At 48.5% G+C, this 25,193-nt stretch overlaps 9 protein-coding genes across 9 annotated transcripts; 4 read left to right on the top strand and 5 right to left on the bottom strand.

Annotated features, from left to right (window-relative positions):
* Nucleotides 1-58: 58 nt before the first annotated feature.
* On the bottom strand, nt 59-1,617 carry BJX68DRAFT_270616 (glycoside hydrolase family 1 protein; the record flags this gene model as incomplete). The annotated part of the gene is made up of 2 exons (XM_071046715.1): nt 59-186; nt 240-1,617. 2 exons carry the CDS (start codon nt 1,615-1,617, stop codon nt 59-61), a joined length of 1,506 nt encoding a protein of 501 aa, XP_070895065.1.
* Nucleotides 1,618-4,944: 3,327 nt separating this feature from the next.
* Nucleotides 4,945-5,891, top strand: BJX68DRAFT_270615 (uncharacterized protein; the record flags this gene model as incomplete). Its single annotated transcript, XM_071046714.1, has 2 exons — nt 4,945-5,331; nt 5,415-5,891. 2 exons carry the CDS (start codon nt 4,945-4,947, stop codon nt 5,889-5,891), a joined length of 864 nt encoding a protein of 287 aa, XP_070895064.1.
* A 545-nt stretch (nt 5,892-6,436) lies between these two features.
* Nucleotides 6,437-8,400, top strand: BJX68DRAFT_270614 (uncharacterized protein; the record flags this gene model as incomplete). Its single annotated transcript, XM_071046713.1, has 5 exons — nt 6,437-6,847; nt 6,968-7,210; nt 7,276-7,457; nt 7,541-8,179; nt 8,241-8,400. The coding sequence occupies 5 exons, from the start codon at nt 6,437-6,439 to the stop codon at nt 8,398-8,400; spliced, it is 1,635 nt and encodes a 544-aa protein (XP_070895063.1).
* Nucleotides 8,401-9,479: 1,079 nt separating this feature from the next.
* On the top strand, nt 9,480-11,237 carry BJX68DRAFT_270613 (uncharacterized protein; the record flags this gene model as incomplete). Its single annotated transcript, XM_071046712.1, has 1 exon — nt 9,480-11,237. The coding sequence occupies one exon, from the start codon at nt 9,480-9,482 to the stop codon at nt 11,235-11,237; it is 1,758 nt and encodes a 585-aa protein (XP_070895062.1).
* Nucleotides 11,238-11,473: 236 nt separating this feature from the next.
* BJX68DRAFT_257743 (uncharacterized protein) lies at nt 11,474-13,283 on the bottom strand (the record flags this gene model as incomplete). Its single annotated transcript, XM_071043398.1, has 4 exons — nt 11,474-12,287; nt 12,352-12,963; nt 13,017-13,092; nt 13,151-13,283. The coding sequence occupies 4 exons, from the start codon at nt 13,281-13,283 to the stop codon at nt 11,474-11,476; spliced, it is 1,635 nt and encodes a 544-aa protein (XP_070895061.1).
* Nucleotides 13,284-14,432: 1,149 nt separating this feature from the next.
* On the bottom strand, nt 14,433-16,059 carry BJX68DRAFT_244686 (uncharacterized protein). Its single transcript, XM_071041357.1, has 2 exons — nt 15,585-16,059; nt 14,433-15,529 (listed from the first exon to the last, which is right to left on the bottom strand). The coding sequence occupies exons 1-2, from the start codon at nt 15,648-15,650 to the stop codon at nt 14,591-14,593; spliced, it is 1,005 nt and encodes a 334-aa protein (XP_070895060.1). The 5' UTR covers nt 15,651-16,059; the 3' UTR covers nt 14,433-14,590.
* Nucleotides 16,060-16,596: 537 nt separating this feature from the next.
* Nucleotides 16,597-17,711, bottom strand: BJX68DRAFT_166959 (uncharacterized protein). The gene is made up of 2 exons (XM_071036973.1): nt 17,585-17,711; nt 16,597-17,514 (listed from the first exon to the last, which is right to left on the bottom strand). Exons 1-2 carry the CDS (start codon nt 17,657-17,659, stop codon nt 16,681-16,683), a joined length of 909 nt encoding a protein of 302 aa, XP_070895059.1. The 5' UTR covers nt 17,660-17,711; the 3' UTR covers nt 16,597-16,680.
* A 1,085-nt stretch (nt 17,712-18,796) lies between these two features.
* Nucleotides 18,797-20,064, bottom strand: BJX68DRAFT_270610 (uncharacterized protein; the record flags this gene model as incomplete). Its single annotated transcript, XM_071046711.1, has 2 exons — nt 18,797-19,658; nt 19,730-20,064. 2 exons carry the CDS (start codon nt 20,062-20,064, stop codon nt 18,797-18,799), a joined length of 1,197 nt encoding a protein of 398 aa, XP_070895058.1.
* A 943-nt stretch (nt 20,065-21,007) lies between these two features.
* Nucleotides 21,008-22,005, top strand: BJX68DRAFT_257741 (DUF2985 domain-containing protein; the record flags this gene model as incomplete). Its single annotated transcript, XM_071043397.1, has 4 exons — nt 21,008-21,058; nt 21,120-21,517; nt 21,614-21,846; nt 21,947-22,005. The coding sequence occupies 4 exons, from the start codon at nt 21,008-21,010 to the stop codon at nt 22,003-22,005; spliced, it is 741 nt and encodes a 246-aa protein (XP_070895057.1).
* Nucleotides 22,006-25,193: the final 3,188 nt, after the last annotated feature.

Raw genomic sequence — 25,193 nt, 5'->3', positions numbered from 1 at the left:
CTGCGCCGGGATGTTCACGATCTATAATCTAACATTCTAAAATATTGTCAAAATCTCTCTATGCCTTCTTCCTCCTTTCCTGGAACGTCTCCTTGAGGTAATAAGCCGAGTTCTTTGGGGTCCTCTTAAGGGTCTCAAAATCCACATGGACGAGTCCATAGCGCGGCCCGTAACCGGAAGACCATTCTAGACGAGAGTTAGTCGACATGGACAATTGCTAGAGAATCTCGGGGGCATACCAAAGTTATCCATCAACGACCACGCGTAATAACCAACAACCTTGACTCCATCTTCGGATATCGCCCTCGAGATGGAATCCAGATAGAGACCCAGATACCGCTGTCGGAACTGATCATCGACCGCTACATTGACATCCTCTTCCCCAGGACACGGACACCCATTCTCGGTGATCACGATTGGAACATGATAGCGGTCCCAGATCCAGTTGAGCAGTTTCCTGAACCCTTCCGGTGCCACACGCAACCAGGGCATGCTCGAAGCCGGCCCAATCTCCTCACCAGCACTATTCACCGACGATTCCTCGATATTCCGAGTCCAGTCGTCAGCAGCCGGCGGGTCTGTAAGCTGTCGAGCGAATTTCGTGGAATAGTGATTCATCCCATAGAAGGTATTGATATCACGCGTCGCCCGTAACAGCTCAAGCTCCTCCTCCGTAAATCTCGGCAACCGCTCCCCAAGATACTCCCGCATAACGGCCGGATAGTCTGTCCCCAAGTACACCGGATCCGCAAACCACGCAATGTAAAATTCAAGCCGCACACGCGCAGCCTCAACATGCACCTCACTCGCCGCATCCCACGGCTCGTAGAAATGCCCATTCAACACAATCGAAATCTCCCCCTTTTGCTCCGGGAAGAATTCCTCCTTGTAGATCTTGACAACACTCGCATGCGAGAGGATAATCGTATGTCCTACACGCCACGGCTCATTCACCGTATCTGTTCCCTGTTCCGCACAATGCCCGGGGGCCAGACTTCCATTCAGATGCCCAAAGATCGAAATGATATACGGCTCGTTGAAGGTCACCCACTCCTTCACTCTGTCTCCGAACCGGGAAAAGCAAAGACGGGCGTATCGCTCGAAATCCGCGCGGAACTCGGCTGTGTTTAGGAACGCGCCGTACCGATTATACAGCGCCTGCGGAACATCCCAGTGATACAGCGTAACAGACGGCCGGATCCCAACTTGGAGCAGGGCATCAATCAGCCGATTGTAGAACGCAATCCCGGCCTCATTCACCGGATCACCCCTCCCACCAAGCGGGATAACCCTCGACCAGGAAATCGAAAACCGATACGTCTCCATGCCCAAATCTTTCATGAGCTGTATATCCTCTTCGAAGCGGTGGTACTGGTCGCATGTTACATCCGCGTTTGCGCCGTTTGTTCGCGAAGGTGTTAGGTGGGAGTATGTGTCCCAGATCGAGGGGCCTTTGCCGTCTTTGTCGTGCGCGCCTTCGACCTGGTATGCGGCTGTTGCGGCGCCCCAGGTGAAGGAGGGTGGGAGCGGGAGGTTTTCGACGTTGAGGGTTGGGGATGAGAACGGGGTGGATTTGGAGCTGGTGGCTTGCGCCCACATGGAGGCTTCTTCGGACATTTTGGGGGTGGCTGTGTGCGATGGTATGAGGAGGAGAGGAGAGAAGGACCGAAAGTAGTGCAAGAAGTTTCGAAAAATAGATGGTGTCAGCGCAGTCATAGCGCCTTTTATCTGTTGCAGGTCGATCTGTGGAGACTCGGGGGTTCTCGTGGTGGCCGGAGGTAAATCAGCTACCAGACTGATTACTCCGTACACCTGCAATGATAAGTCTACTGTAGGTATGGCCTGCAGCTAGTCTGCTCAGGTTAGGTAGTAGATCTAAGATTGTGCCAATGGAAACTTCCGCATAAATTTCTCCGGAGTACTACGAGCTTTGGATCCACCATTCTCCACATTCGTATCTTAGACTATACTAGGTAATGGCCTACTGCAGACCTGATAACAAGTTACTTCGTACTCCGTACTGTTCTCCTATAAGGGCTAGTGGAGCAACAGATGGGGCCTCTTCAGACACCCCCACAGTCGGCTACAGACGAGCGACCAGCCATAGCCAAGATTCAGCAATGGGAATAACCTGGATGTTTACGATGTTTCCTACGCCGAGATCTCCTTGGAGCCCTTACTAACTAACATCGAGCACCGCGTTTCAACATGTCACATTGTTCCTATGACTTGCCATCTTGACTTGTATGAGAAATATCACATGGTGATTCAAGAGCCTTTTAAATGCCTCTAAAAGGCCTAAATCTATAATTGTTCATGGCATGGCTTGAGTACCGGGCCAGCGTGAAAGCTAGTAAGCACTTCCATAGCCCATATCTACAAGCCCAAGGATAACATAGAAATACCTCAACGGGACTCCAACGAACCTGCACGTATACACGGCAAAGGCTTCGCTTGTAGCTCTAGGGATGTACCAGAATATCGCATACTCCATCAAGATGACGTTGCCATACAACACGGCTACAGGAGCTGCTTGGATAAAGGTGTAGGGAGCAAGCCACTTACTATTTGAATCGACCCCATCGTCGCAGAGTGTAAGAAGAGCCTCCCTTCGTTGATTAAATGGCCCTGCGGACCCTTCAGAAAGGATCCACCCCACTGTGATCCTGCAAGCTCTAGACAACTCAAACTCACTCCAGACTGTCTCAAGCACCTCATCGAATGCACAATCAAGCAAGGCAAACGCCGAGTTGCAGCTGCATCAAGAGGCCAGCCGACCATCTTCAATGGTGCAGTATCTCTTGACCGTTACTAGTTGTTTCCCTGAGCTCATCGTATCGTTGTCTTGTCTTTCTTCCAACATGGACGGGGCATTAGCTGAGAGCAGATATCATTTGCATCAGCTGCCTGCCACCTTGTATTGTTGGGCCCTGATGAAAAGTCAAAACGCCAATTTCGCTTGCTTCTTATCGATATAATTGATCCCCCCAAGATCGTTTCTTTGGGTTGTTGTTCGTTGATTTATCCTCTTGAGTATTGCCGTCCGGGAGGAGTAATACTAGGCCTGCGCGCCGTTGATTGGACTGAGTGGTCGCCACTACAAAACCGCGCCGGGGACCTTTGTCAAGATTAGCCTAAATTAAGAGAGATACGTCTGCTTTGTCAGTAGCTTAGGTAAGTGGTGACAAAGCTGGTATAAGTTAGAGATGGTGACAAATACCTCGCGCCACTGCTGGAACTTCATAGGTATTATTGCATTTTTTTTTTTAATTCAAATCTCCAGAGTCCCCAACTTTCCATTAGTCCGTCATTTGCACTTCGAAACTTCGTTATTTATAGTTCTTCGATCTGGGTCATTTCGTCCATGCCTACAACCCTGACAAGTAACCTGGAGCTTCTTATTTGTCCTATCAAGCCAGATCTAAGTCCACTTCAAATTTACTAAAATAATCATAAGCTAGCCTGGGAAGGCTTAACTTACATCTATATGGTCTATCTATTAATAATAAAGGAGCTCTCTAGTCTAGGCTGTCAAAACTTCCAGAGTACTGGTGGACTTTGCGAGTGTTTCCCCCCGGAGAGCCTTGAAACTTTTGACTAGTTTGGCCAAGGCGGAAGTGTATTTCCGGGACAGGAGCCATCTTACGGCCGAGATCAAAACCGCAACAGATAGGGTTGCTGGTTCTGCTGAGCTTGGCCAGCAATCTTCGGGATTCTTTAGATCTAGTGTAGCCTCTCACACTTTCAGGTAGAACGCGGCAAGAGGTGGGTTCGTACTTTCGAGGGATATCGACATTGAGAAATAATTGACAGTTGTCCTAGTGTATTGGCGGGGCACAGCTGGGAAAATTGACACTGAATACACTTCATGCACATACCTGCCAGGCGGTAAAGCTGTAGTTCCTCACCAGAATCGCGGGTGGCATTTTGGCTCTCGCTCAAAACTACATCTCAGCACTCAGTCCAGGGCTTGGAGGGCTCAGGATGGACGAATTATCTGACTTGTCAATTCTCCGCTTTGATCGTTATTGTGGGTCGGCATAAGGGAAGAGACTATACTATGGGTGAGCTCCCCGTAAGGCACTTGGCCTGGTAGAGTGGGTAGCAAGGCACTAACAGTCCTCTACTCCTGGGATGCAGGTCATGGTCGGAATATGTAGTTCTCACCAAAATAAGAGAATGCGCCTTGTAGTTCTGCTGCTGCATACGATGTGGATACCGTGGACGTCCGTAGGTCCTATGGCTTTGTCACTGGTACTCCAGCTCGCTCTTCACATCCCTGTTGTAGACTAGCACTATCACAAGTGCCAAGCAAGCCCTGTAATGCCCGCTATCCCTGCAATGGCTACTCTTGTTCCCGCAAGTTCTGTACCTTTGGCTTGCAGGGGAGACGAGCGGCATATCGCGATCTCTACATAATCACCATATCAAGCAAAGTCCCGCTGTAATGAGACGGTAGATTGCGACATGTTCCCACGCGGCGGATCCAACTGAGCCCTGAAGGATCAGTCTAACTGGATACGGCTCGGTGTTTGGTGCCCATCAATGGGCCTGCGGATGGGCGGTAGCCCCAAAATAAGCCAGGGGACCGTTCTAAGGCTTCCCAAAATCAAACGGTCCCTATTCTTCCCTGTCAAATGGCGTCGAGGCTCGTAAGGGAGCTTCCATGCTCGTGCGTTATCGCTTCCCGGAGACTAGCGCCGGCGCCGTTGGCCAATCAATTGCCCAAGGTTTACTACTGCAAAGGGAAAAGACTGGTTTTTCAGAGCCGTCCCAATCTGTGCATTTTCTTCGAGAAGCGTCTTGTACCCAAGTGTAGGATGAAGAGGTGAGAGGAAACTACAAAAGGGCCGAATATCTATCACCAGGGTCTTGCATTGCAAGTGCTCTACTACTTCGGATTCCCTTGTTTGTTTCTTTTTCTCCATCTTCAAAGCTCTCCTGATGGCTCAGCACGGCACCGCCGGATCTTCCTTGGGGACATATGGAGACGAGAGCTTGACGTGTTCCACTTTTGCTGCTAGGACCTTGTCATCATCGTCGACGGGTAAAGAAACCGGCAATGCAAGTCGGTCGGCCTGCCTGGGTTCGGACAAGAATCGCGGGATCGACGACGAGCTGGCCTTGGAATTTGATGATGATCTGCGCTTCTTCTCCTCACTGTATACGACGCCCAGGAGGACGCCTTCCGGGGATGATACCATATGCTTCTCGGCGCCGTCGAATCCGCTTTTTTCGCCGCCGGGGTCGATCTGTGCTGCCAACCAGGGCTCGTCCAAGGGGGATAATACCGAGGGGTTCAGTAGCGGCGACCTTGCATACACAAGCAAGGTGAGTAGTCTAGAAAACAAACCTGCTATTCTTCTACAGCTACATCCATTCTGTTCTGTGACCCTCCACTAAAGAAATCCAAGGTGTCCAAACGCCAAGCGCAGAACCGCGAAGCGCAACGACGCTTCCGCGAACGCCGGGAGCAAGAACGTGCCCATCTGCTGGGCCTGCTTCAGAAGCTGGGCGCCGAGAACAGCAAAATCACCAACGTTCTCAACCAAATGCGAGAAAAGTACCTCGCGCTAGAGGCTCGCGCAAAGCAGCTGCAAACAGAAGGGGAAATCCTACGCCGTTGGCGCCAGGAGATCATGTGCTCTATGGCCGGGCTAATCCAGCACCCGAATCTCGCGGACGAGGTGCTGGAGGCGGTGGCGAGTAGTTGCTCGTATGATTGCTGGCGCAGGGGGATCCAGCGCACGAGAGCGTTTATTGTGATGCAAACGCTTGCGTCGCTTTTTGCGGGGGTTGAGGAGGGTAACTTGAGTATGACGGTTGATGGTGCCGATGGTGGTGGTGAGGGTGCGTCAGGGCAGTTGGATAATATAGAGATGGACATATAACATACAGAGGCTTAGCCTTTTGATGTTCTTGATCTTACTTGGCCCTCATAACCTTACGATAATACATGATGTTTACTGCTTGAATAATATTGCTAATCCAGAAACCCGCCAAAAGTCAGCTTCTCAGCCAGCCACACAATCAGAATTATCTAAAAAGAGGATATCTAAAAAAAAACCATGACAGGGCATGCTTGTATCTTGTATAGAATTCTCTTGTTACTACACCGTCCGAGGCTGGAAGCCCAGGTCGTGACACCAACTGCACCGGCCTTCGCAGGCAAAGATAGTACTACGCAAGGAAGAGGTACCTAATACCCGATTGGTGCCGTGTGCCCCGCAAGAGCATTATCAAGCTTCATATAAGCAGTTTGAGTTCAAACTACGAAAAGCATCGGTCAGCCTCGGCTTCTGGCCAAGGCAGTTAGCAACTCGATCTCGATGCAGCCGAACTGTGGCACTAAGCGATCTTGTTTTATATATCAAGATCGATGGCAGGAACGGTCTTCATGTCTCCTCATTCTCTCATCTCGCCGCTCTCTCCCAAGATGACCATGCGACCATCTCTCCCCGCACGCCTCCCGGCGACCTTTCTCGCAAAATATCCCAAACTCACCTGCGAGCAAGCCGGTCATCTGCGGCACATCCATAACCTTGCAACCCTCCGCGATGGTGAATGGGGTGTCATGGGCTCTCAAGAGCCTGGACAGGAGTGGCTTGATGCATACCGCTATCAACTAGCTACAATGGCCTACGCTGCCGGTGCAGCACATTACCACCGCCTTCCTGCCCTTCGCTCCATCTTCCAACACCTTCTGGATAAACTAATTAAGAAAATGTTGCGCCGGGAAGTCTGGGGCTACTGGTTCCTGACAAGTCATAGTGGGAAGTTTGTGGACCCGGATTTGGAACGGCTGAGACAGCCCTGGGCGGATCCAATTGTAAGGGAGAACATTATGGTCTGTTTATTACTTTTTTTTTTTTTTTTTTTTTTTTTTTTTTTTTTTGCAGTTTATCTCTAGCTCTGCCACTGGAGTTTAAACGCCAGCTTGCGCTTCGTCTATGCTAACAAATTGTAGTACTCCGGCCATTTGCTTCTCATGGTATCCTTGTACAGAATGTTGTTTAACGACGACAAGTATAACAAGGAAGATGCGTTGTCTTTTACTTGGAACCCCATCTTCTGGGGCATGGGACCCGAAAAGTTTTCATATACCCGCGAGACACTGCAAAAGGCCATCCTAAAGGAAATGGAGCGCGAGAACTGGCTTGGTGTTTGCTGCGAACCAAATAGCATCTTTATCGTCTGCAATCAATTTCCGGTATGTGGAAGCCTACTGCGAATTACTATTCCTGACAATCAGTCTGATTGAGCTGAATACATCAGATCATTGCCATGAGATATAACGATTGCCGTGATGGTACCAATGTCGCGGAAGAAGTACTGAGCAAGTACAGTGCTGCCTGGAAAGAAAAAGGTATGACCGGGGAGAATGGACTGTTTATCAGCTGGTACGCCCCAAAGCAGGGTACGAAGAAGCCAGCGACAGATATTGGGTTTACAGCCTGGTTAGTCCTATATAAGCCCCGCCCTCCCGCCTTGTCACTGCAGATGCGCCTGTCTTTGCTCACATGCTGCTTTAACCCTGCAGGGCCACTGCCTTTATGAACTCATGGGACCCGACGATCGCATCCGAGACCTTCAGAACCCAGTCCGTCGGCTTCCTCTCCCACATTGAACCAGACAGACTAAACGTGAACCCTGGCCCCGTTGCATTCGCACTCCGCGACCTCATCGCAACGGAGAACGACCTGAACCCAAGCTGCGCCGCCACCATCGCCAGAGCCCGAGAAATCGCAGCAAACACACCTACCAAGCCCGAACCCCCTTTCCCGCGGCCCATGTTCGGCTACATCCTCCTCGCTGCTTCTGAATTAGCAGACGACGAAACTCTCCGTGGCTTGTTAAACCACGTTGATCAGTTCTTCAGCCCTACCTGGCGGAATGGCGGCCTGTACTATCCCGTGAACCCGCGGCAGGCTGACGATGATGGAAATTGGACAGAGGTTGAGCCCTTTACGGGGAACAGTGCGGTAGCGTATGCGCGGCTGAATGTGCGTGGTGGGCAGAGGAAGATGTGGGGGGAGCCATGGACGGCTGAGCAGGTGAGTATGGCGCCGTACGTGGGCGGTGCCGGTTTGGATAGCGGAGTGGATTTCCTGAGAGGGATTTGGGACGAGGAGAGGAAGGCACTGGTTGTGACGATGAGATCATATCGGTCTTCGAAAAGGTAAGTTCCGAGGGAGGATTGTGGTTGATTCCAGCGGTGTGTGATGCTAACCCCTAAGCAGTATTCGCCTTGAAATTCATAATCTTCCCGTCGGGGTTTATGGGATTTACTGCAGTGGAACTTTCACAGATACCCGTGCCATTGAATGGGGCGGGGATGTGATGGGAGTATCTGTGAATGTTGGCGAGGAGGATGTGGATTTTGTTGTTCTCAAGGCTTAAGACCGATGCACACACTACGTATAAGCTCAGTACGAGCTGGAATTTGCAGGCGAGAAGAAGATAAACAATTTACATGCAGCCCTTATAGATACTCTCTTGGCCCAGAGCACAGAAGCAGAGCAAGAAGACATTACAGGGACCCACGGCGCGTAAGGTATCTGGATATAGTGCAAAAAGGTTGCGCGGGCATATATAATATCCATCACTGTTCCAGTCTGTCCTGGTACTCAATTCACTTGAAAATACTATGCTTCAGCCGGGCCCGGTTACTGTTCGCAAAACAGACTTTGGACCTGGCTGCGCATGGGCAAGGTGGTTGTGAGGACAATTCTTCATAATCTATTTTCCTAGGCGTGTATAGGAATATCTTTCAATCCTAACCTTTATTCTATTGATGACCTAATTACATTAGACACCTGCAATGTGAGATAAGTCGTGCTGATTCTGATTCGCCTTGCAAGATTGCTAGAAGCAAGGTGAAACAGTCATAGCCTTGTTTGATACAAGGGTCCACACGGGCTATCTACTAGTATCTCTCCACGCTGGCAGTCGCCACTGAAGCAGATGCACTGTCAGCACAATTCCAAATACTTCCTTGACCAGCCTTTCATACTCCATAACGTCGCCTCATAGGCTCGCATAATCAGGAGATGACAAATCCTGGCACGATGGAGAGATGAATTTCCGTCTCGCTTAGCTCGGATTGAGCTAGACCAACCTGGGAAGTGAGGCTTTGATTTTTGTTAGCGTCGCAGGACTCGTCCAATCAGCATCCGTAATGTATACTTCCCTTTTGGTCACCTCGGCTACGAAGTCCAAGGTACACTTGTCGGGACTTGTCTAGGGGAATGACGTGGTCTAGATCAGAACGCCCTGTGGGTGACAGGATCTGTGTTAGTTTTCCTGCCACGCACCTTCCCCAAGTAGGCAACCGGAGTGCCTTCCATGGTCTTCCTGTTCTGGCGATAGACGGTGGGTCGATTGGCACATGACATTTTCACCCTCGCCAGTGTTGTTCGCCAAAATTTAATTAGTTTTCTTGCCCATTATGTCTCTGCTTCCAGGCGGCGTGGATCAATATGTCTCAAAATGCAAATGCGAACTCATCACCACGGTACCTGTTCGTTGGTGATACTGCTTTAAAAGGCCGCACAGATGGCATCAGATCGTCCATGATCCGGCGCGCCCTGAGCGACAGCCGTGCTCGAAGACGTCAGGAAGTCAGCAAGGAAATGGATTCCATGTTGAGACGAAGGGATAGCGTTTTGTGTAACTGCCCTGCACCTCTCCCGGGTCCTGTCGATCGTTGCCATACCCCGAATGCTCCACGACAATCAACTGCTACCTACCGGCGAATCCAGCCTAGGACACGACAAGCCACCGTGACAGAGGCCCTGTCAGCACGGTGCCAGAGTTGCGGCGGGATGCTTCCCGGGATTAGCCCACCCATGGCCTCATTTCAAGCCGGCAATCGCGATCCAATGCTCCCCTCGGACCCAAACCTCCCTGGGATTGAAGTGCAGGATATTTTGAACTTTGCTGGGACCCAGATCTGGCGAAATATGCGGCCCCTGGACTACTCGTCTAACTGCTATCGGGAGTGGGTGTTTCCATGGGAGGACAAGCTCAAGATCTATATTGTGCTCTGGTCTGCTTCATATCATCGCGACATGCTCCGCATCACAAACGCCCCTAATCAAGAAGTGGACTCGACGCCACAGCTGCAACTCAAAGCACTTGCCCTCAACCGCCTGCGCGAGGAGGTTGATAATGTATCGTTGGTGACTTCACCTGATGGACTAGTCATGAGCATCCTCTTTCTGGCGGTCAATGTGTCTCACAGAACAGGCCTTGGAGGGGAGACTAGTCCGTTCTCCCCTCCCTTTACGGGGCTTCATGCATTGAACCATTATGGTAGCCGCAAATACCACCCCGTGCACTGGGGCATCCTGCATAATATCATTCAACGATTTGGTGGTGTTGGCAGCATTAAGGCTTTTGCAGTTGCCTGGTTGCTCTCAATTTCGGATATAATGAACGCTGTCAACACCCTGCAGATGCCGATCTACCCCCCCTTGGGCGCACATGGGCAAGTGCTTGACCTGAAGGCCCCGCTTGCTCTTTTCAATATTAGGGGCCTTGGGCTGCCTCCAAACTCGCCAGCTGGACTTGGCTTTCAGGCGCTTGCCTCCCTATCCCCCCGTATTAGGCAAGAGGTCATCAATGTCTTCACTAATGTCGGGCAGTATTCTTGCGTGGTGCAGTATTACTCGATCGAGACATGTAGTCCTGCGATCCTAGACTTGCTCGGTGATAGCCGTAACCTTGTACACCACCGGCTGTTCTCCCTCTTGGATGAGAATGCTGATTTGAGCCAAGTGCTTGAATCGCATGGCCCGAGCGCAGAAGAAGATAGTGACCTGTCTCAAGAACTCTACCTCTTCTGTCGCTCAAGCGTGATTCTATACGCGGTTCACGTGTCGTATCCCATCCCTCGCCCCCAAGGCCTGCGGACTCGAATCCTCGCAACCCTCCGTCCCAGACTCGACGGGCTGATGGCGACTAGCCACGGCGCGCTGGAGCCATTGCTGCTTTGGTCCTTGGTTGTTATAGTCATCAGCTCGGGGGACATCGCGCCTGTTCAGTTGCTGAAATACGTGGGCCAACTCTGTTCCAAGCTCAAGGTGGACTCAAAGGAGAAGCTTCTGAGGATTCTTCGCTCCTTCGCCTGGGTTGAGTCGGCTGTTCCGGATACGGCGCCTTTTTGGGTTCTTTCGGCGAGTTGTTTTTCTAGGGCGGCGAGGACGAATCGCGCCTTGAGGCAAGACGATCTATAGTGGGTAATGATATGAGCATAAATTTCAATCTTCAGTGCAGTTTGAATCTAGATCAATAGGAATTCCCGTCGATAATGTAGAGCGAAGCCAATTTTGAGCGTGCATGGCGCTGAGATTTCTCCGAGAAGGAAAACGCAGGCTTAATATAATGAGATCTCCACGAAAATCTAACACTTGGAAGTCAGGCTATACTTCACGTGTCCAGTCTGGTATGCAGGAACAAAACAGCGTTGTTCTCAGGCACTAGATCCCATTTCCGACCAAAATGCCCTGCCCGCCTCATCCGACGCCGAATCAAGCCAGCAGAAAGATTGCAAAAGGACCAAAAGCTCCTCCTCCCAGGAGCTGATCCCTAGTCGCCTGCAGAAGCTCCTAGCCTGCGCGACAAACCAAGCCCTGGTATCCGGGTAAAATGTGCTGTCGGCACAGATCCCCGCGACGACAGCGCACCACAGCAGAATCTCGAGCTCCGCCGGAGGGCGGCTTCTTCTTGTTTTCTCCTTCGGATCGCACGGGAGCTGGAGCATGTATTCCTGGATGCTCAGGGTCATTTTGCGGCGGAGCAGGGACGTTTGCGGGAGCGGGAGGACCACGTTCACGGTGTAGAGGAGGGCGGATTTGCGCGCGACGAAGAAAATTGTGGTTGCTGTTTGCAGCTGCTGCTCGGGGGTGCAATCTCGCTTGTGGAAGATGAGGGTTGGGCGCGGGTGTGCTCGCTCATTAGGGAGGCTGCACAGACGGTGGACGACGGTTACCCGGATATCGCCGATGAGGATCAGCAGTCGGTCCCCGCATCGGTCCCCTGCAAGGTGATTGAGGGCTTGGGCCATCTCGCTTAGGTCAAGCAGGACGCGGATAATAGTTCCCTTTACTGGTGGATGGAGGAGAGCTAGTTGTTGAAAGCCATGGCTCCGGAGTGTGGCGTGTCGGGGTGGCTGTTGAATCCCAAGGGCCTGGAGGGGCGCCCTGTAAATCACCGGTTTTCCGTCGGGGTATACTATTGGGAATGGCGGCTTGCAGTCAGTATTAATGGCAGAGATAACACCGGATCTAGGTTTTGACAATCCACAGTTAGCGGCGGGCCACAGCCAGACGGGTTCCCAGCAACACTTACACAGAGACAAGCCAGCCCAGGCCGTATAGTTTGAGAGTATGGATGCCGCCCCTTTGCTCAATTATATGCTGGACAGTTTGCCAATGGAGAGGGTGGACCTCGCAGCTACCATAGTATTCCATGGACTGCAGGGTCCGGAATGGGGGCGAAAAGGGGCCCCTTTCGGGGCGCCTGATGCTCTCAAGATGCTCGTTGGAAGCGAGATACAGGACGCTCATCACCACGTCTTCGACCTGGTCTTGATGGATATTGGTGCTGTCCACTTGTAACAACCGCTGACGAACCTGATTCATCACCGCACCCTTGATTCGAAGCCGCTGGATGGTATACGACCCTGCTAGCTCGGCAGCCACGGAACTCGGGATGCCGCGCAGGATTGGGAGGACATGCAGGTGGAGTAATGCCGAGTATAACATGGATTGCATGACCATCGGACTCCGATCCGGGTGGAGGTACGCCTGGAGGCTGCGGTTTGCAAACTCTCCTGGCCGAGCAGTGGGAAAGACGACATTCACGCACTCGCGCAGCAGGAAATCAAAATTGGGCGTTGTTTTGCGGTCATCTGGGAAGAAAGGATCAACTTGGCCAGGGGCAATTTGGTGTAGATTGAGCCTGCGGGCTTTGTCGGCCTCGAGGCCGTGGCACTTGGGACAGGCGGCGAAAACCAGCTCGCTGCTTGCATGTCGTGGATGGATTGTTCGGGTAGAGGAAGAAGAAGAGGAAGAGCGTGGTGGAGGTTGGCTGAAGATGGCACACTGGCAAATTAGCAGATTGCGTTCCTTGTCCTTATTCCTCGTACTCTTGGGAAGTTGGATTCGATGTCGCTTTTCCTGGTGCTGTTTCCGCATCAGCTGTGACCGGACCAACGACGCATCATTGCATCCAGTCCGGATCGTTGGCCCGTGGATAAACGTCAAAGTGGGTGGTGGCATTGCTTTTTAGTAACTCAGTGTAAGCATTAACCTGGGGTACCGAGATCTCAACGCATGTAGGCCTTTATACTACGCCACGGTGGACATCCCATGCTAACCAGACTCGGTAGTCACCCCCTCGCGCCTCGTTGGTCCAACTCGTCAACACTAATATTTCCCGCAGACCCTGATGGCTTTATTGAAGCGATCCGCTATAGGCGAATTAGCGTGGGTAACTGCGTATTATATTATCTAACCCATTATTCAGCTCCAGCGGCTCGATGGCCCAAACCCGGCTGTAGTCTTTGGGGCGTGTGCGGGTCATGGCAACTAGAACCATGCGACTCTCGACATTGATTCCGGCAGGACGGCCACCTGACCATGACATATGAAGCCTAGGAAACTACTTAACCATTGACCACTATTATATCTAAAGACATACAGGGCTACAAGAGATCATGTGTAGGCTAAACCTAGATAAAGAGTTTTCAAGGGCCGTAACGCGCATGAGCCGTTGGATTAATCAACAGCGGTCATGGTACCTCAATAACGATGACCAGGCATTGGTGGAGAAGGATCTAGAGCTGTAAGCAGCCATGCAATGACAAGTTAAACTAGAGATTCAGTGCAACCACTCTAATGAGTCTATGCTGCGGGAAACGCTGGAGGAGAAGGAGTAGAAGGTCCGCGATCTATATGAAAGTCTATAGAGAAACAGCGGAAGGAAGTCCACCAGGAATTTAGCTATAAGTAGGCAGTAATTAATATTTAGAGGCAGCTAACTAGTAGTGCTATAGCTAATAAGTCGGCGCACGAGGTGTGATGGCAGCAGTTCTGCATGCGTCCTTAGTAAATTATTGCTATGGAGGCTTTTCTTACCTGGCCTATCTCTAACTCTTTAGAGGACGAGTAGGCATGGCATAATGAAGCAGTTGCGCCCGGGGTCCAGTACTATGGCTTTGCTAAGGGTGGTCCGCTCCGGGGGCGACCAAAGCTCTCTGCACCATCCGAGGACGAAGACCGAAGTACGTCTTCCCCGCCTCGAAAGCGAAATTCAGAGGAACAGTCAACCGTCTCAGGGGGCATACATGGGTCGCAGATGAACAGCAATCGCCATATGCTCCGTGTTGATAATACCAGAAGGCAAAATATCTGCCCACTGATTCTACTAGCGTACAGGGTATGTGATGCGCCGAGTACCAGCGTACCGAGATAAAATGACAAGGCCGACTGCTCCTTGTTAAACGAAATTAAGCAAAACAGTATACATAGATTCAGCTAGAACCCAAGCTTATAATAGAAAGCAGAGTAAGCCTGCTAGGCCAATTCTAGACCTCCATATGTGAGACACCGTCTGCGGCCCTTGAGACAGCTGAAGTTGGGTCATCCTCCAGGTCCTGTTTTGTCCACTGGTACAGCTGCTTGCCGGGCTCACCATTAACCAAGTATCCTTCGCCAACGGTTCCTTCCCGGAATACTTCAATTGGCTGCTCTCCCTGGCCCCAGTCAACTGCGAGCTGGTCTAGTCTCTCTTCTGTAATCTCAATGCGACCTTGCATGGTAATATTCTGCTTCGCGTCTAGAAAAACCAGTAGAAGCTTATCCGTCTTGAAAGTTTCCTTATCCGCTATTAGAACTTGTGTCGTAGATATAAAATGTAACAAGGAAATAGCAGCAACATTCTTAGTAATTAGAATATTTGGTTTGTCTCTCCACGTTGGGTGCTCTTGCTTAACGTAATCCAGCATGCCTTTGAACTTGGTCCGGAATTTACTAAAACGCTCCCAGTTCTCGACACGGGAATACAGATCAACCGTCCCCGAAAGCTCGGGTAGGATATGGAATACTCGCAGCCAATCAGACTTTGAACCCTCAGGGCTGGAGCCCTCGAAATCGAAGAGCTGCGCGTTGTCCAAAATTGACCATTCTGCTACCTCCTTATAATCCTCGCAGAGGGTAGCCCAGCTCCGCACGCGTTCATCGTCGTTGGGGTCATAGTACGTCCGAATAAGCACAGGGTTTCTGTGGTCCACACCATCCTGCCAGAGTTTCCACGCCGTCCACCGCACCCGGTCTGGCCGCCACGGCCGAAGGATCGCAATTTCTTCCTCTGTTGGAATGCGCGTCTGCGGCCCCGGCTTCCAGGCATGGCATCCAAAAAACGTGGGATCAAGCTCTCTAGGAATCTCATCGAGATTGAGAAATTCCTGGATGAGGCGAGTCCGTTGTTGGGCGGGCGGTTCAGGTGATGCGGGGTTCCACTGCCTCTAAGGAAATGGTCAGCGATCTTGCATTGCGGAAACGTGGAGGCCGAGGGCTTACAATCAGATATTGCTCGGCCGGGAGCTGTCCCCAGGCAGGAAGGTCATCGTAAACAGCGGGTTCCATGATTCGGTGGCGCTATTGCCAAAGAGGCGAGTGAGGTGGAAGATGGAACTTGGAACTTGTGGGGCGGTTTCCAGCATCCATGGTAGCCGCCACGGCACGTGACATTGGTTTTCTTTGCATTGGATGATCTGCTGACATGCGTGTGACAGACAGGTGAATTTGATAAGCATGAAGACACTATCTAGTCTTCTTTTCATAGTAGGGGATCCTCCAGAGAAGCCCGACACGGACATCAAATAAGATATAGCAGTTGCTGCTAGACTTTCTGTGTTGAAGTGCTCGAATACCAACTGGGCACCTGCGCTTTAAATATATACAACCGCTATCTGGTCAGCCCAAGGGCCCACAACAGGAGTTGGTGCCTACGCGCGTAGGTGGCGCAGCCCTCATTTAGCAAACTACTCGTTCAGGATTCCGAAGATCGAAAAACATCTGCAGCGTCAGGTACTGGCGATCACCCCATTGCGGCTGAGCCAGATCTTACCTAGCCCGCACATCCCGCTCAGATGAACGCCAGATCGGCGCTGTGCGCTCTTCGGGTCTCGCCAACGTGCGGAAACTAGCGGAGGCTGAGTCACAGCTTATTCTGCATGTTGCGTGGAAGTGGCCAAGGCTACTTTTACTTGGGAGAGGGTGTCGTTTACGTCCAAATCCACGATTCAAGGGGGTAAGCTATCTCGGCTCTAGTATCGAAGTAGCCAGGCCAAAGACTACCATATTAGCCTGGCAAAGGGGGGAGACCCTTCAAGGAAAGGCCATCTCGTCATGGTGGACAGCTCTGCCTAGCGTGGATCAGCCTGTAAAATTAACGGTATTGTCTTGCCTCCATGACCAAATGTCAAGTCGCTACTGGCAAAACTAAATTGACTCTCTTTCATTCCTATCCCTCTGAAGGTGCTTCACCATCGACTTGGTACTCAAGATCATCAGTCAAGCGGAAAAATCTCCTCCCTGACTCATTTGACACCCTATACTTCTCTCCAACCGTCCCGTTCTCTATAGCATATCCAAGCGGTCGGTATCCATCCTCTCATCGCATGAGGATTTCGTCAATATAGCCCTGGTCCAGCTCAAGCCGAATCTCAACCGTGACATTCTGATGCATATCGAGGTACATAACCCAGAGCTCATCTGTGGTAAAGGTCTTCTCATCCACAATAATGATCCACGAGAGTGTAACAGTCCGCAGTAGTGACCGGATAGCAGTGTCACCTGGCTCAAGTAAGATATCTGGATTCTCTTTCCAGTCGGGGTATTCGGACTTGCTATTTTCGATCTCCTCGCCCAGCCCCTCATAATTGAGATCTAGCATCTCTTGGTCCGGGCGCCGGGAATAGCACGCTGACTGCCCAATCTCAACGCGATTCTTAATGCCACTGGCATCATCCTCTGGCTCATGGTCCTTGCAGCCAGCGATCTCCGGGAGGGTGTCGAAGATCCGCCGCCAGTCGGAACTAAAGTTCAAGATATCAGCGTCATTCAGCGCATAACAATCCGCGACACCATCATAGTGATCAGACACCTGTGTATACTCTGTAAACTTCCGATCACCATCTTCCCCATTGCCATAATACGTCCGAAGCATCACAGGGTACCCGTGACCCTTGTCGCACCAGATCTTCCACGCCCTCCTGCGGAGATGCTGCGGTCGCCAGGGCCGGAGAATAGTCTCGATCTCCAGATCTGTTGGAATGCACCTGGGTGCGAACTCTGGATCGGAGTCGTTGGCGTCGGGCTCGTAGCATGCTTCGCCAAAGTCCGTCGGGTCCCACTCTTTCGGGATCCTGTCGAGATGAATGTATTCGCGGACCAGCCGTAGCCGCTGCTCATCAATGAGCTCGGAGGACGAGTGGTCCCAGCAGCGCTGTCGCGTGTTTAGCATTCGTTTACCGGCCTTGTGCAGTTCAGAGAAAGTGGGATAGGGGTAGGCGTACAATCAAGTACTGTTCCACTGGAAGCCGGCCCCATCGTGGGGTGAAATTCAGGTATTTCGCGGCTTTAGACGACATGGCGGTTTTTGAAATTAATAGCGACGAAGGAGCGATATTCCGCTGCTCGATGGTAGGAAGAGAAAGATATGGATGGCTGAGATAAGGAGTCTTCCGTGTTTCACCTGCGCAGTGTGAAATGTGGGGTGTTCAAGGTTCAACGTAATTCTAGCCGGCCTGGCCTGCCCCACCGATAGATCTTCCTTACTGAAAACTGTAACGCTGTAACCAACGCGTTTAACTAATTGATTTGTGACCATGGTAATTATTGAATAGTAGGTTGTAACAACCTTAGTGGGGTTTTGGTCCCCCTTCCCTCTAGAAGATAAGTAGATTTGTTTTATCCACCTGACTTCTTTGGTTGTCCTCGTTAGACCTATACAATCGGGGCCGGTACAGTAATTCATAATCTTCTTGGAATCTACATCTACTACTCTGAACGTTCTTCTGGAGAAACGCCTAATAAGGTCACACCTATGCACACAGTCAGTCTCGGAGATCATCAAGCATGTGAAGCTGGATGGGAACTTGGAACCTACTTGTGACCACCCAATCTCTTTTAGCAGGGTCCCCCGAAGTGCTCATAGGGGCAAACTCCACGAGATAAGTAGTGATGCCTCCCTTCATCAACCAACTATAATTCATAGCCCCGGACTCGTCGTAAAAGCAGTAGCCATTGTAGGACTTGGTTTCAAGATTATCGAGGGTCGCATACCGGTAGACATCATCCTGGCCGAAGTGATTAACGGCACACAGGATGCTATCTGCACCCGGAGGTGCCTTGTACGTCGAGCCCTAATACTTCCACCCTGTTGAGTCCCACCAGTCGGTGCTTGATACGGTGTTTGTCTCATCAGGTCATTCTAAAATCGCGCTTGAAAGCCTAGGAGTACTTGTTGTTTGGCTAGAAAAGAATCATAGGTTAACGGTTCTCGCTGGTAGCTCAAAGGGTCAGGCTCTACAGGTGACGTACCCTTGGGGGGCCCTTATCTCGAATAGTTTCATTATATAGTACGTTTACTTGGAACGCACGGGAGTGTAGAAGGTAGGGTTTGTTTTGTGGAATCATTCGCCATGGAGCTCTAACGGCCATCTACAGCGAATACTTGGTGACCCTTTGTATAGATATAGCCTTCATAGTTCCGGGAATATGTACCCTCAAGATATCCAGCTTTCAATTCGTGCCACAGTACTCGCAACCAACTGCTCGTAATATGTGCCAAGGGGAAGGAACATGGACTGGTGGGCGGTAATTTCGTCCATGCCGTCCATGTATAGAGGCACCCAGAGTTTCTCACCACGGGCCTTTTCTGGAACGTAGCAGAACAGTCGCCCCCGTGACCGTGAATTGGAACGGTCGTACATTTGCGTCGTTTCGTTGCAGGTCAGAGGTTGCTTATCGCTGTGAAACTTGTCGTTTTGGCGATCATCATTGGCCAGAGGTTCGCCAAGTCGGCCAGCAGAGGTATAGTGGTTAACAAATCGCAACCCTCTACCTGCTTCGCCCCCCTTGGCCCAATGACAGAGTTTTCTGTGTCGTCTGACGAGGCCGAAATAGTTGTTCAGACAGCCGACATGGTCGTAGTATGAGAACACATACTGGAGGGCAGAACGGGACACCTGGCCTGCATTTTTTTTAATGAAATGGCGGGCCCCATCCCATGCGGTTCGCCGAGGTTTCTTTATATCACTAGTTGAGCCTGAGTCGAATGTTGCATCATCTTCAATTGATAGGTTGTGTATGCTATCACGCTGTAATACGTCTTCCGCCTCGTTGTTTGTATCTCCTTTTCGAGAGAACAACCTGCTGATTCCCGTTCCAACGACGCGGGGATGAAGGCCAAGAAATGGAGCATCAAAGGTCACCAAGCCGACAAAGTGATGGTTCAGGCGACTGCTCGATATAGTATGGCTGGTGACATTGCAAGTGGTCGCGAGTGCAACCTCTGCGGCGACAAGACCTCCTATGCTGTGACCGAGCAGTATGAGATCCAAATCGGGAGCCTGGTGAGGCGATAACCTGACGGAGAGTAAAAGAAAAATGGTCAGTATTTAACTCTCAGCCAGCTAAGCAACCCAGGAACTCCTTACCACTGGATGATATCATCGCGGGCAACGCCTAAAGGTCCTTGCGACTTATATCGCGGGTATATCTTTGTGTATACAACATGAGTCCGAGACAGCGCGGCCTTGAGGAGATCGTGCACCTTCCTAGGAAACTCATAAAAGCTGTCTTCTGACCCTAGAAAGCCATGGATGTATATCAGGAGCAGCCTGCGCTTTCCGTCGCGGCTGTGTAATGTACCGCGATGGTGAGAAGGGTCCCAAGTTGTGTCGAGAATAAAGTCATCCGAGGCGTAATCTTGCCATGGAGGGTCTGGAAGATAGCTGTCTGTGGAATGATCGAGGGGGTCTTGTGCTGACATAAATGATAGCTATGAGTATATTGAATGGGGTTTGCTTTTGCGCTTGGACAGTAATATGTGGTGAACCTAACAAGTCTCCCTCCAGGGGGACTCGGAGAATCTCTTTCTGAAATATTCACAAGTTGATCAGACCCACCGCTATTCATAGTTTCCCGAACCATGCAATGTGGTATCTGGGGCCCACTTCAGGCGGTTCGTATAGGTACAGTACGAATACGAGATTTGCTTCTTGCTTCCTGTCGGCACCTGTTGCTTGTTTCGCCAAGAGATATTTTCATTAGACAAGGCTTTTGTCTTAAAAAGACAATTGCAGCAGACGGCAGCTACTTCCAAGTCCCTCCACCCGATAAGAAGACAAAGCCGACCGTCATCTTATAAGATGTATCAGGAAGTGGTATTTAAACTTTGAAGACTCGTGGTCTTCCATCATAAATATGGTACGTAACCTTCAGACCCACTCGTATCTGTTCGTATAAAAATTAGGACTTCTCCGATCAACCAGGGCAAATCCTCACGCTCTTCTAGGCCTTTAGTGTCTGGCACCATCTAGGCGCGCATGCGCGTGTCCTGTGTCTGCCCCGCTTCGATGTCCACGTTTGTGGTGCCGTCCATGGATCTACGCGGTCCTCGGTAGCTGCCTAGTAGTAACGGCCTGCCAATAGGAAACGCGGCTCGTATTCGTACGTGACCGAGTGGCGACATAGATCCTGCCCTACCGATGTAGTAGAAGGTGTGTACACTATGCTTTAAGCTTATTGAAAGTAAATTTTCATACCTGACTAGTACCATAGTAGGCCACAATGTACTATATTTAACCCGGACCCGTCACATATATTGCTGGACGGATTTCTGTCTGCTACATCTTGTCTTTAAAGTATTTATCTTGTCAAGGCGGGGATTGATTATCACACAATAAGCATATCCTCTTATCGACCCCTAAGATATGTCTGTCCACTCGGCTCCAGGAATCAAGCAACTCGAAGCCCAGGCTGAGGTAAGTGACCAGCTGATCGAAATAGCCTAACGGATTGTGCTGACACTCATCGACGAGATAGATTCCGGTTTCACGGCCGCCCAAGTGGAGAGCCATGCTCTGTAAGGCATGGAACTGGATCACAACACCCAAAGGCTTTTTCATTACGCTCTACGGCCTGAACATCGTCGCCTGGGGCGGGATGCTCTTCCTGCTAATGTGCAACGCGGCGCCCGCGATGTGCCACCCGACCTGCGACGATCTATACTCGGCGCGTCGAAAGTGGATCGAGATTGACTCCCAGATTCTAAACGCGCTGTTCTGCGTGACGGGGTTCGGACTCGCACCCTGGAGATTCAGGGATCTGTATTGGTGGTTCTGCTGGCGGCTGGGCGGCGGCCCCAAGAGGCTGTGCGGCATTGCACGCCTGGCGTGCATTCATAGATCGTGGTGTCGCTTCCCCGGACCTGGGACTGGAGGGTCATGTGTCTGCCACGGCGATGCTGTCAGCACCGAGGACGTATTGGGCGGATCTGCTACTCCGACAAAGACGCCCCTCAACCCCTCTCTCGCTAGTATGACGATGACCCCGCCGACGGCGCCATGGAAAATCGATCTTTTTGTCTGGTGCAACATATGGAATACAATCTTCCAGGTATGTCTAGCGAGTTGCATGTGGGGCATGGATCGATTCAACCGGCCCAGTTGGACGACGGGCTTATTTGTTGCCCTGGCTTGTGGTGTAGCAGGGGTCGCCGGATGGGTGAGTTTCAGCGAGGGTAGGAGGGTTGCGAGATATGAAGGCGCGGGTGCATCTTTGGAGGCTGCTAAAACAAGGGTTAAGCTTGCTGAGGATGAGCAACAGAGCTGTGTTTGACGATCTAGATTTAGACCTGCGTTTCACTATAGATATTTGCGATAATCTGGGTGCTACATCAACCCCGTGCGAACCTGCCTGCACGCAATAACTTCCCCTTTCAGTAATATAGTGGGCGTTTCGATTATTATTCCAAATATGGGCACAAAGAGGCGGATATTCAAGCATGCGACACTCTTCTATAATTACATCTGAAGACAGAGTCTAAAAAGGGTCAGGACTTAGGTAACCTGTCACTTTTACATCAACCCCGGGCCCTAGGTAAAACACCTACGGCTTAGAGGGGCAATTATCCCCTAGGATATCTTTGCATTATCCAAGATCGCGAGTTAGCATGCAGTGAGTACACTAAGCATGGGGAAAATGATCTGAATCATGTGGTGGGCACGCCAACAGGGAAGTTTGTCGCCGTCCGCATGCCTATACAAACTTATCCACAGTAATTGGTGTGGACGTATCATTGCCACCGACTGCAGACCTGATGTATCCTGGGTATATAATCAACATTGCTTGTTTTGCACAATCACCCCTTCTCGCTCTTCACCCTCTGGTAAAAAGCAGCCATGATACCATCCACCCCTGGCTACTACCCACTCTCCACCAACCACAAGCCCTTACCATAACGGTGCTGGGCAATCGACTTGTCTGTCCATGACTAGGCCAAAGACCCCAAACTCCGTGTGGTACCCGCAGCTGGAAACGCTATAATGCTAAACATCGCTAAACTAGATTTAGCTACTATATTTACTATCCCCTTGCACACGCCCTTAGCTACCCCCTTAGCACCCTCCTCCTAAGCGCCATAGTATGGCTTGATAATAATATTACTAATAGCTTCCACTATCCCCCACGTGAATACTTTCCTTATGATAGCGAATCTATTCCTAATGATCGTGACCTGGCTATGGTCTTAGGAGGTTTTACTATATAACTAGAGTATATTATTTATTAATTATACTACTAACAATAGAAGTAGATGGTATAAGCTTTTTTTTTCCGAGTTAAGAATATATAAGAAATTAGAATCTATTCTTGTGACGGCCGCTGCATCGGTGCTCGACGAACGGCCTTAGCAATCAGGCAAGCAACCACTACTAGCTAACTAAGCACCCCACACAAATGTTTTATTAATTATTATAATTAGTTTTATTTCTTCTTTATACTTAGAATTTAATTAATTCTTGCCTATAACTTTGCCTTATAACTTAGAGATATATTCATAGTATAATTCTAAATATCTTAATATTTTCTTTATCCTTTCTAACTAACTAGCCTAATCTTAAGTCCTTCCTAACCTAGGTAGCTCTAGTTAGAATCTAAATCCCTTATATAACTAATAATACTTCTAATTATTAGACTAACTAATAGCTATAATTAATACTATAAGCCCTATAAGTTAGTATAGCACGCCCTACTATTACTCTAGGAGATAAGAATCTATAGTAAATTCCTATAAATTAATATACCTCCCTTCTATTTAGTATCTAATAATCTATATTATCGGAACTAGAAGACTTAGCTTATAAAGAATTCTAATTATAAATTATAAATAAACTAGAGATTATTTAGGAAGTAGTTTATAATATCTAAAGATATTTAAAACTAAGAAATTACTAGAATCTAATAGACTAATAGGATTAGAGTAAAAAAGATATAATAATAGATTACTTAACTTTAGGAATAACTTAATAAGATAATTAGGAACTATAGTAATCTTATTACTTAAATAGATAAGCTTATTACTATAAAGGAAGATAATAATATAATTAAGAAGTTATAATAAGAAAACTAATAATTTACTTTCTAGATTACTTAGCTTACTATTAGAGTAGAATAATCCTCTATAGATCCTACTAGCCTAGATAGTGAATTAGAGAAATATTATAATTTTAAAAAGTTAAATAATAGAAAGAATATAACCTTTAAAGTCTAATATAATATAATATAAAGAAAACTTAAGATTAATTATAATTAATATCTTTCTTAGGATAAGTAGATTATATATATATTAATTTACCTTAAGAGTAAAGTATAAGAGTGTATATAAACTTATTTAATCTCTAATATAAAGAACCCTTATCTTATAATTAATAATATATATAGTTATATAAAAATAGTCTATATAGATCCTAATAAGAAATATAAAGCTTATTATAAATTTAAGAATTTTAATCTAAAGAGCTATATCTACTTTTAAGAGTATATTATAGACTTTAGTATACTTATATAGAATAGTTAATATAATAAGAATAAATATAAAGAACTTCTTAATAATAGTCTTAATAAATAACTTAGATTTATAGTTATAATATACTTTAATAATAATAATATTTCTTATAACTAGTTTATTAACTACTATTATAAGATTACTAATAATCTAAGTACCTAGGACATAAAGTAGAAGGTATCTATATTCACATGAAAATAAGGAATGGTCTTGATTAATCTTCTTATAAATACAAGAAGATCTAGACTAATCTCCTTACAAATTAATATGAATTCTATAGAATTCTACTAATAAATATTTGAAGTATAAAAGTGTGTGAATTCGTTATATATCTAGTTTGAAAAAAGAGATCCTAAAATATCAAAAATCAAAGTCCATATTTAGTGGTAAAACCCTCCTTTATTATATATACTATTAAAATTGCCACTCTATACCCTGTCAGGTATAGTTAAGGCTAGGTATATATAATACATATTTCTTTATATAACCTCCACCATCCAACAATAGAAAATAGTAATATCTAGAGAAAGTCTCTACCTTAGGTGGGTGAAAGATTAACTTATATATACTAGACCTATAGAAATTATTAGGAGATTTAAAAGTAGCTATATAATATATATATTTATCTCTTCTAATAGTTTTACTATAGGAGTGAAAATATTAGTTAACTCTAGAGTAAATATGTTTATATTAATTAACTAAGATCTAGCCACACACATCTCTAAAACACTTTTATAATTACTAGTCTTTCTAACCTCTAGTAATTTATTACTAAATTAATTAGTATATAGCTCCTTCTTCCTCTTTTATGTATACTATGTAGCCTGATGTCTTGTTGCTTGCTAGGACCTCGCCGCGGGTGAAGACTGACTGGCAGCCGCCACTGATCCGGCCTCGCCGCTTACAAATATACTACGACTAACTACCTTTAGATATATAGCCTTTATAGTGACTTAAACCTTTAACTTTAATATATAGGGTGTTTAGACCGCGTAATAAGTATATAGGGTAACTATCATGAAACCACTCTCTTTAAATTAATAGACTAGTTT

Source organism: Aspergillus pseudodeflectus (genome assembly GCF_044049435.1).
Source record: "Aspergillus pseudodeflectus strain CBS 756.74 chromosome Unknown BJX68scaffold_51, whole genome shotgun sequence".
Lineage (NCBI taxonomy): Eukaryota > Fungi > Ascomycota > Eurotiomycetes > Eurotiales > Aspergillaceae > Aspergillus > Aspergillus pseudodeflectus.
The sequence above is the reverse complement of the archived record's forward strand: the minus strand, read 5'-3'. Positions and strand labels throughout refer to the sequence as shown.